At 42.7% G+C, this 10,162-nt stretch overlaps 2 protein-coding genes across 2 annotated transcripts; one reads left to right on the top strand and one right to left on the bottom strand.

Annotated features, from left to right (window-relative positions):
- Positions 1-1,227: 1,227 nt before the first annotated feature.
- Positions 1,228-4,002, top strand: atpsckmt (fATP synthase c subunit lysine N-methyltransferase). The gene is made up of 4 exons (XM_061084370.1): positions 1,228-1,660; positions 2,994-3,131; positions 3,278-3,328; positions 3,567-4,002. The coding sequence occupies exons 1-4, from the start codon at positions 1,373-1,375 to the stop codon at positions 3,774-3,776; spliced, it is 687 nt and encodes a 228-aa protein (XP_060940353.1). The 5' UTR covers positions 1,228-1,372; the 3' UTR covers positions 3,777-4,002.
- A 1,874-nt stretch (positions 4,003-5,876) lies between these two features.
- LOC133018074 (microfibril-associated glycoprotein 4-like) lies at positions 5,877-8,754 on the bottom strand. Its single transcript, XM_061084369.1, has 7 exons — positions 8,687-8,754; positions 8,520-8,614; positions 7,642-7,800; positions 7,087-7,125; positions 6,919-7,015; positions 6,607-6,777; positions 5,877-6,298 (listed from the first exon to the last, which is right to left on the bottom strand). Exons 2-7 carry the CDS (start codon positions 8,580-8,582, stop codon positions 6,036-6,038), a joined length of 792 nt encoding a protein of 263 aa, XP_060940352.1. The 5' UTR covers positions 8,583-8,614; positions 8,687-8,754; the 3' UTR covers positions 5,877-6,035.
- Between the last annotated feature and the right edge of the window lie 1,408 nt (positions 8,755-10,162).

Genomic DNA, 10,162 nt, shown 5'->3' with positions numbered 1-10,162 from the left:
ATCATATTCAAAACCATTTTGTGAATGAATGATGCATTGCAGTTTCCTATCAGCCTGGAGGTAATTATTCTGTTATTCACAAATGTTAGATATAATCTACTCTTTACATTTACAAATAATTTTTAAAAATGCATCTAGACAGCATATAATAGAAAAAGATCAGTCAGCACACACAGATATTTGTTCATGTTTACCCAGAGGGCTTGAAAGGAATCAAGCTTAATTTTATTAAAGGGACTCTTACCTTTGTTGCATTTTTACACTTTTTGTGGATAAGGTTAAATTGGTATTAATAAGGTAATGACACTCTAAAATGCAAGACAGACCCACCAGGAGTTAAAGCAAACAATTATTTCACTCTCGTAATATTTAGTGAAAACTTCAACCAATAAAATTCTTCGGACCGAAGGACCTTATTGGCCGACAGACCTGTCTGTTTGCTGTTTGGAAACAGACAGGAAGCCCGTCTGCTTCTTGTCGCACATTCGGGACCGCGTCATCAAGGCGCGTCCTCAACTATAGGGTTTGTTTTGATTCCACGGCAGACAGTAGCGAATAGCGACCGTATCGCCCGTAGCGACTGACGATGGCAGACCAAAGTGGTCCACGGCGTACTGAAACAGCCGCTCCCAGGGGGAAAAACAAAAGAAAAAACACCGCGGATGGGAACGAGGGGATGGGGCATTGGAGGATGGCGGGATGATTCGAATGTGCTGTAATTCTCAAATGCAACAAAGGTAAGAGTCCCTTTAAATGACAGGGGAACTTTTCTGTTGCTGTGTGAATGGTTTCATTATTTAATTATACATTCTGTGTTTGTTTGGAGTATTTTCTGATTTGTATTGATGTGTGTCAGTTTTGTCACTCATTGTCCCCATCCCTGTTTTATTTATGTGGATTCTCTATTTATTTATGTCATTAAATATTGTTTTTCTTTCCCCTTAACTCTGCAATTTTATTTAATGCATGCATGTGTGTGTGTGTGATCCAGGTGTTGCTCAAGTTGTGGGGACCTTAATATGTTTCAAACGTTATGGGTTTGAAAATCAAGTCCCAATAATGTCAATAAGGTTACATTTAGGTGAGGGTTAGGCATGTATGATTAAGGTTAGGTTAACTTTCCGTTTGACTTCCCTTACCGAATTGGACAAGAGGGAAGAGCGGAACTATTGTTGGCTAATCTCTGTCATCCACTCGGTCTTCTAACAGCGTTGCACAAGTCCTCTCTCGGTAAACCAATGGAAGGACATCGGGACATTCAGCGTTGTTTGTTATGATGTGTGAACTGTCACCTAGCGAACTTCATCCGAGCACGATGAGCGGCTGCAGTTCGTTTGAATAGTGTGTCGTTTTGATCGTGAAGAACGGCGCCATGTCCCAACAGGAGCTCTTTGTGGACTCACCGCCGGCGGGTCCCGGTGCGAGTGAAGCCGGGGGAGAAGGCAGGGGCAGAAGCCGCCTGGGTCTCGTCGTCACGGGGGTACTGGGAGGGTCGCTGGTCGCCCTGTACGCGGGGGCAGCTCCGTTCGTGGCCCCGGCCCTGAGGAGGATCTGCCTCCCGTTCGTCCCAGCGACCACAGCCCAGGTGGAGAACGTCCTGCAGGCGCTGCGGGTCAGGTCAGGCTCTCTGGTGGACATAGGGAGCGGAGATGGACGGATAGTAAGTGCTGTGCAGGGTTCCTATGGTCATGCAAAACCTGGAAAAGTCATGGAATTGTAAAATGTTTACTTCCAGGCCTGGAAAAGTGCTTTAAAAAATCAAATCCCAAAAGTTTTGGAGAAGTCATGGAAATTTGTTATATTCATATTTTCATATCGTTCATTTACGCTGAGTTTTAAATAATTCATATGCTTTTAAAAGAAATACGCTAAAAATATAAGCAGGTATACACTCTCATACTAATTGAAAATTTCGGTGGAGAAGCAGGCGGCAAGTGTAGATTTAACCATGCTTGGCTACAAATGGAAAAGTACATGCCATGGGTTACAACAGACAAAGACCTCAATCAAACTATTGTCTCATTCATTTGTGTCATTTAAGGTATACTGTATACTTTGGAATTATCATTGTAAGCTGAAATACTAAATTGTCACTTTTTCATGTATACACCGGGATTTCACAAAATGTTTGGTCATGGAAATTTGGTTTAAAGTTATTGAAAAGTCATGGAAAAGTCATAGAAATCCACTGGTCAAAGTGTGTATGAACCCTGGCTGTGTTGTCTTATCCACGTGGGTGTAGAGACATTAAAATATAGATTGGGAGAAGCAGCGTTAAAGAAGTGTGTCTGCCATATGTATTTCAAATATACTGATTATAGTATCACATAGAGGACAGGACAAGTTCTCAGAGGGTCTAATAAAATAAATATGAATTATATATAGCACTAAATCCCAACAAAGATGATCTCAAGGCATTTTACATTACTATAAAGTTGAGACCTGACAATACTATAGAGAAACCCAACACATCCCACGAGAAAACACTTCAGTGACTGTGGAGAGAAAATCTGAAGCAGAACCAGACTTGATGTGGGGGAGTATCTGCCTCGACCGGTTGGGGTGAGCGTAGAGAAAAGCCCAGTAACAGTTGTGTAAACTTGTTATGTAACCATATTTAAGCTCCGTCAGACTGGTTGTTCTAAGGTAAATAATGAGACTAATATTTACACATGTAATGATGTTAATAATGATAGCAACTCCAGTAAACAGTAATAACAACAATAGTTGAGTAATGTCAGATCTGAATCCTGCAGCTCTTAAGTCAAAAGTACCTGCAGAACGTCTCATCTCTCATTCCTCCTACCACTAGTTGAAAATTCACTTCCCTTTTCTTGTGTTTGGCTGTTTTCACATAATCCATGTCAGATTCATTCAAAGTTACACAAATTCAAACTTCAGTAACAAAAAACTCAAAGGGACCATCCAGATGTTGCTCCTGTTGCTGTTAACATATTTTTGCTGATACATTACATTTCTCTTTGTCCTTGCAGGTGATAGCAGCAGCCAAGCATGGCTTTCAGGCATCAGGCTTTGAGCTGAACCCCTGGCTGGTGTGGTATTCCCGCTACAAGGCCTGGAGGGAGGGAGTCCACTCCTCCACCTCCTTCCATATATCTGACTTGTGGAAGGTCAGTAGTAGTATAGTACAGTAAATCATGTAGTATAGTATTCCAGAGATCACATGCCTCTCAGTTTTATGGAAATCAAAATATTTATACCCTGGGAGTTGGTGTCACATTTAACATCTATTTCATTCCCATTATTTCTTTGCCAGGTCAGTTTTGCTCAGTACTCCAATGTTGTCATTTTTGGAGTCCCTCAAATGGTGAGTTCTTCTAATTGATTTTTTTGTTAGAATATAATTTATGCCATGTGTGCCAATCTATTTCACAACAAAATTCTTCTAGCTCATATAAACTGTTTTAATATGAAGTGCTCCTAGTTACCTTGTAGTTCCTGTAAGGTGTTTGTTGTTGTTTATGTATGTTTAATCTTGCCATGTAAGTTTTAAAGAATGTCAGTATAGTACTTGATATCCCTTTTGTCTCTGTCTGTCTTTGCAGATGGACCAGCTGGAGCTGAAGCTAGCAAGGGAGTTGCCGAGCTCAGCCAAGGTGGTGGCCTGCCGCTTCCCCTTCCCTACCTGGGTCCCTGAACATACTGCAGGAGAGGGCATAGACACTGTTTGGGTGTACAATGCCAAGACGTTTAAATCACAACTGCAACAAGGAATGACAAGACAGACAATGACAACAGCCCAGGAGGACACATGAGACACACACACAAGTGCAAAGCATTAGATGTTGCTGTGAGGTGTCACTGGGAATTGTAATCATTTGAACTGTTTTCCTGTTTTTACCTCTGCAAAGGAGGTTTTATTTTTTTCTGCTCTTGGATACAGCTGAAATGGTTGGAAAAGATTGAAGCACTTAAAAATACCCCTTAAATAAATGGATGTGTCTGCCTGTTAGTATGATTACAGAAACACTGCTGAAACAATTTCCACGAAATTGTGTGTTTGTGTGGAGGGGGGGGGGGGGTGCAATGTGTCATGTTAGTTTCTTATAAAGCTGAATTTCGAAAAGATTACTAGATGTATTACCCTGAAACTTGATGGAAGACACATTATGAGTCAGTAAAGAAACCAGTACATTTTGGTGTTGATCCAGATTAGCTGTAGCATTTTTTTTTCACACTGACAGAAAGGGACTAATTAGTTCTCAGGCAATAATTTTTGGACATATGAGTTTGTACAATTTGTAATATGAATCGAGTGAATTTGAATTCTAGAGAATCAAAGTACAAATTTAACGAGAATTCCACTGACAAATGTCCGAAGGTCGTGGAAAATTCCACTGACCAGTGTCTCACTGCTGTGATACTGTCTACCTGACAGGATGGAACCCTTATTTGGCAGTGTCTCACTGCTATGATCTTGATAAGGTGTATGCCCTTATTCGGTGATGTTTTCTTCCAACTGCCACAGCGGACGAACACAGCAGATAGACACAGATGATGATGTCGTGGGTTTTTTTTATATTATTTTTTTATAAAACGCCTCTTTGTAAAAGTTCTGGTTTTTTGTGAACTTTGGGGCAGTTCCACTTTGAGCACTATTAAAAAGACTCAAAGGCAACGCCAGTGTGAGAATTTCATTATTTTAAATCTCAAGATGAATTTCCCATCACAAACCCGGCGTCACAAACAGGATCCCTTGAAAGATCGTCTGGACCCGAGAACTTTTCGGTGGCTGATCACCCGGGAGAGAAAATCTTCCGCCTCTACCTCCAACAGTGAAGAGAAGAGAATGGCGAAACAACCGGGTTCCGGACATTCTTCATAGGGATCCAAAGACCTCTCTTTGGTCATTTTATATCTGGTGAGATGTCGAAATTCAGATTTTTCATAACTGTAGAGGTGATTTCTCACATACCAAATCAAACATAAGAAATAATACATTTAAAGGGTTTTATTGATTAGGATGGTTAACAAGGGAAGTCAGGGGCTTCAGAACCCAGAAAGTCCAAATGGTGGGCTATATGGTTGCAAGAGTGAGGACGGGAAGAAAATATTAATTTCTTCCAATATGGCCCAGAGACTTTGCATTTCCTCATAACGGGTCATTCAGTGTCGAAAAAAATGTAACTTTTAAGAGAGAAACTCCTCGACAAAGAGGAAGAATTAAAAAGCAAAAAAAAATCAAGGTCACAATTTGGAAAGACAGAAGATAAAAAGAAGTGTTTTGAAATATGTCGAAACGCTCCTCCACATGATGTGCAGAGACCAGACACATGAGACACATGAGACACATGAAGACACATGAGACATATGGGACACATGAAGACACATGAAGAGAGAATGAGACCCCATTAGACACATGAAACACTTGAAGACACATGAATGTGACATATGAAGACACATGAGACACATGAAGACACATGACATATTCTCCAGAGATACTTGACCAGCACTGACAATAATCCATCAATTCATTGACCTTCAGTTATCCTTCAAAATGTTTACCCTTATCAAAGCTGCTAAAACCTTTATCTTGATGATGTTCTCCTCTACACTTGACATCTATTGCACTTCTGTCCGTCCTGGGAGAGGGATCCCTCACACGTGGCTCTCTCTGAGGTTTCTACATTATTTTTACCCTGTTTAAAAGTTTTTTCAGTAGTTTTTCCTTACTCTTGTTGAGGGTTAAGGGCAGAGGATGTCACACCGTGTTAAAGCCGTATGAGACAAATTATTATTTGTGAATATGGGCTATACCAATCAAATTTGATTGATTGATTGATTGATAAGAAGACACATGAATGAGACATATGACGACATATGAAACAAATGAAAAGACACATGAGACAAAGACATCAGGTCACATCAGATTTTTTGCGTCACGTTTATTATGGACATGCAACAGGCTATGATTAACATCAGGGTTCAAACATGTGATTTAATTTGACTGTGACTGATGAAGGCGTCAGATGTTGAGACAGATCAACATGTGGTCTGATGCTTCTCCTGGAAAGTTACTTGGGCTGCACAGGACGGACCTTCATGACGATGGATTTCACAGAGTAGTCATGGGTGTTTTTCCAAGTGTACCATATAACTCCAACAGCAAAGGGAGTCTTCTCCTTCCCCCAGCGATAAACCCCATTAGGGTTTGCTTGGTGACAACTGCCGTACCAGAAACCTCCCATGAAGGTTGAGGCACAGTTATCAGGCCACGTGTCCTGGTCTCTGTCAAAGGTGGAGAACTTCAGGCCACTGTGTGAGCTCATGGAGTCTCCTGTAGAGACACAGAGAATACATAGAGAAAACACTGTGTCATAGACAAAAAATATCTGTAATAAACGAGGAATTTGTCTGAAGGAAACATGTCTCTATCTGTCTCTGTCTGTCTCTGTATGTCTCTGTCTGTCTCTGTCTGTCGGTTCGATGCAGTCTCTCAGGAGGAGTGTCCATGGAAAAGATTTTAAATAGTTTTCTTTTGACAAAACAAAACTGAAAAACATTTTTATTTTCCAGAATGAAAGAAGATTAATGATAAAAGTGTCTCACACACACACACACACACACACACACTCACACACTTACCTGCTCCTTTATTTGTGAATCCAGACACAGTCAAATTGTATCCGTTACACTCGGAGTCGACGGAGAACAACCCGTAATGCGCAGACGCTTTATTTCCCTCAAAGTCCTCCATGTCCACCTGTAACTCAAACTTCGTGGGTCCTGAGGTCAGATAGTTGAGGTTGTCCAGACCTGTGACCACACACACACACACACACACACACACACACACACACACACACACACACACACACACACACACACACACAGAGTTTAAGGGGGTTGTGTATTAACAGTAAGGTTCTCAGCTGTTCCTGTGGTTCCATTTCTCACCGAGCCAGTGTTCTCCCCGCACCGAGCCAAAGCCGACCTTGTACTGAGTCCAGGGCCGGTAGAAGTTGACGGTTCCATCCATCCTGGTCTGAATCACCTGAGCAGGTAAACAGTGGAATATGAGTCTGACTGATTTGACGCTTATTGAAAGTCAGTAAAAATACTCACTGTCCAGGCTGGTTGGTCTGGACTCATCTGACAGTACACCTGCAACACATCAATACATGTGATCAACTCAAATGTTTCACTCACGTCTTTTTCACTTTCAACACGCTAGGTGACTCTGACCAATAGAAGCCCAGAGAACGTTTCCTCCTGAAAGCAGCAGCTTGATGAAAGTGAGTCTGATATGTCTGTGTGAACAAGAAAAAGTTTCCTCCTTCACTCCCTGAGTGTCTGTTCTCTGTAACTCTGGTAAGTGGGTTCCATCTCCTGTGAGAAGAACTGACTGAGAGTCACAACCTGTCACAATCAGCTGCAGTTGAAGAGTGAAGCTGAACTGAAATCAGTTCAAAAGACTCAGAAGTAATAAAAAACCAGAGTTTATCTCCAAGATTCACTAGGAAACTGTTAAACATGAAGAATTCTGAAGCGGATCAATCCTCTCATGTGGGTGCAGGGGGTGCTGTTGATCAGTATCGGTGACATGTTGCTTCAATTATTATTCTACATATGAGAGGTGAACATGTTTCTGTCCAATAATGAAAACACAAGTGGACGTACTTCGACTCTGAGGTTCTCTCCTGCAGGGTAGATTGAGTAGGTGCCGCTCTGTTGTTGATCTCTGATTTTATTGATCTGGCTGCAGTCAGCCGGATATTCTGCGACATGGCAGCTGATCAATGCTGGAGCCAAGAGGAGGATGAGGCCGACTTGAAACAGCTGGAACAGAAAACAGATGTTTTCAATACTTTGACCTCTTGAGTCATGTAGGTGTGGTCACAGTAAACAGAGGTGGAGCTTATCAAGATAAAGATCCACATAGTTTGTCCCCAAAGCCACAGCTCACAAACCTCTCTACAACAACACAACAGAAGATAACATGTTCCCTGAGTGGAGTATGACAACATGTATTACACACGTTTATAAAACATGCCTGAAACACACATGAAACATAGATGAAGCACGCATATAAAACATGCATGGAACAAGCAAATAGTAATAGACTAGTGCATCTGAACACTAATAGACCACGGTATAACCTGGCGGACGCCGAGAAGACAATCAAACTTGACTCTCTAGAGGAAGTAAAACTCTTAACAAGGTTTCTGAAGGTTAACCTGCGGAGGGATCATTACCGGTACAACCTGCTCGACCCTGGTCCACCAAGGCAGCCCAACCTACCTCCGCTAGTGAGCGAGAGAGAGGTGCACCGTGCGTAAAGCCCGCGTTGCTCCAACCTCCTGCTCAAGTAACGAGTCAGTTTTGAAAATATAAGAAGTAGAAAGTACAGAAAATTTTGTTCAAATGTAGCGAGTAAAAGTAAAAAGTTGTCAGGGAAATAAATACTCAAGTAAAGTACAAATATACTTAAGTACAGGAACGAAGTATTTGTACTTCGTTAACTCCCCTCTCTGGTTAGTGTTTGTATATTGTTTTACCTTCTGGTCTCTTTGATGCATCAGATGCTGCCTGACTTTCACCAGCTTCCAGGAAACTTCCATGACGAAGAGATTTCTGCTGAAACTGGACTTATCTGAAAATAAAACCAAAACACAGTCAACCAATGAGATAACTCACCTGTCTCCCCTCACCTGTCTCCCCTCACCTGTGAGTCAAACTGAAGAGATGTCTTCTACTTCAGAGGAAACAGATAAACTGCTGTTTCTCCTTCACTTCTTTTATCTGCACACGACTCTGTGACGTCTCATCTTAACCCCCCCACCCCACCACCCCCCACCCCCCTCCCTGAGAACCTGGGTGCTGCAAACATCACTGCAACAACATGCTCAACACAATAAACAAGTGCCTCTTGTGTCGGCCGAGAAGCAGTCAAACTTGACTCTCTAGAGCAGGGGTGTCCAAACTACGGCCCGCGGGCCAACTGCGGCCCGCCATCCATTTTTAATTGGCCCGCATCAATGTCTAAAAATATAATTTTTTTTTGATACTCAAATTTAGTAGCGCTCAAATGGCACTTACTTAAAGCACTTTGTTTTGCTTTATGGGGCCAGGCTGCTTCGACAGGGGAGAGGCCTTTGCATGCTTCTGCGTTTTCAGAGACACGCAAGAAGGGGCACGCAAGAGCCCTTGCGTGCTTGCGTGCCCCTTCTTTCGTGCTTGCTTGCATTCACCAATTTTTGTAACTATACGACAAAGCTACGCAAGCCTCACGCAGCCCGCAAGGCTGTGATTGGTCCGCTAACTACATCCTTTCCAGAGTCATATTTCCGGTTTCATGCCCCATAATACCGGCAGAAACCAAGGAAGATTTAGAAGAACGGATATGGACCAAATAGAAGAGCACTTGGCAGAAGAGATCTGAAAGTATGACCACTTTTACAACCCGTCACTGACTAAATACAAGGACATGCAGATGACCTGCAATTCCTGGAAGGAGATCTCGGCTGACGTCGGTTTGCAGGTAAAACGAGTGTACGAAACTGTGTAGAAAGATCAGGGACAAATTTGTCCTCCAGAAAAAGTAATAAAAGGTCGACAAAGACTGCCACACACAAAGAAGGTGTCTCTAAGGTTGTCTTCGTCAAAAAACGTTACTCCACCTAGTTGTCTGGCGGTGAATTGCTTTGCTGACTTGCTAGCTGTTCCTCAGAACGCCACCACGCCACGCCGCCACGCCCCCCCGCCCTGAGAGACGCGACTGTCAACAGTCCACTCCAGGGGGGGCGTGGCGGCGCGAGTGGCCCAGTCCTTGGTATTTTTTTCTGTATGTGGCCCATGGGACAAAAATTTTGGACACCCCTGCTCTAGAGGAAGTAAAACTCATGACATAGTTTCTGTTCCACATATTAGTTTATTCTAATGTCTTGAACTCGACTCTACCTCACTGCCAACATCACTGCAACAACACATTCAACAGAAGAAACATGTGCCTCTTGTGTCGCCCTAAGAACACTAATAGACCTGTAGATATATGCTGCACGACATTGGGAGAATAGGTCCCCTTCTGAGTGAGAAGGCAGGTTCTGGTCCAGGCTCTGGTCCAGGTTCTGGTCCAGGCTCTGGTCCAGGTTCTGGTCCAGGCTCTGGTCCAGGTTCACACCAAGACTACTGCCCCTCCCTC

The sequence above is a fragment of the Limanda limanda genome, chromosome 13 (assembly GCF_963576545.1).
Source record: "Limanda limanda chromosome 13, fLimLim1.1, whole genome shotgun sequence".
Lineage (NCBI taxonomy): Eukaryota > Metazoa > Chordata > Actinopteri > Pleuronectiformes > Pleuronectidae > Limanda > Limanda limanda.
Note: the sequence above shows the minus strand (reverse complement) of the source record. Positions and strands in the feature narration are given on the sequence as shown.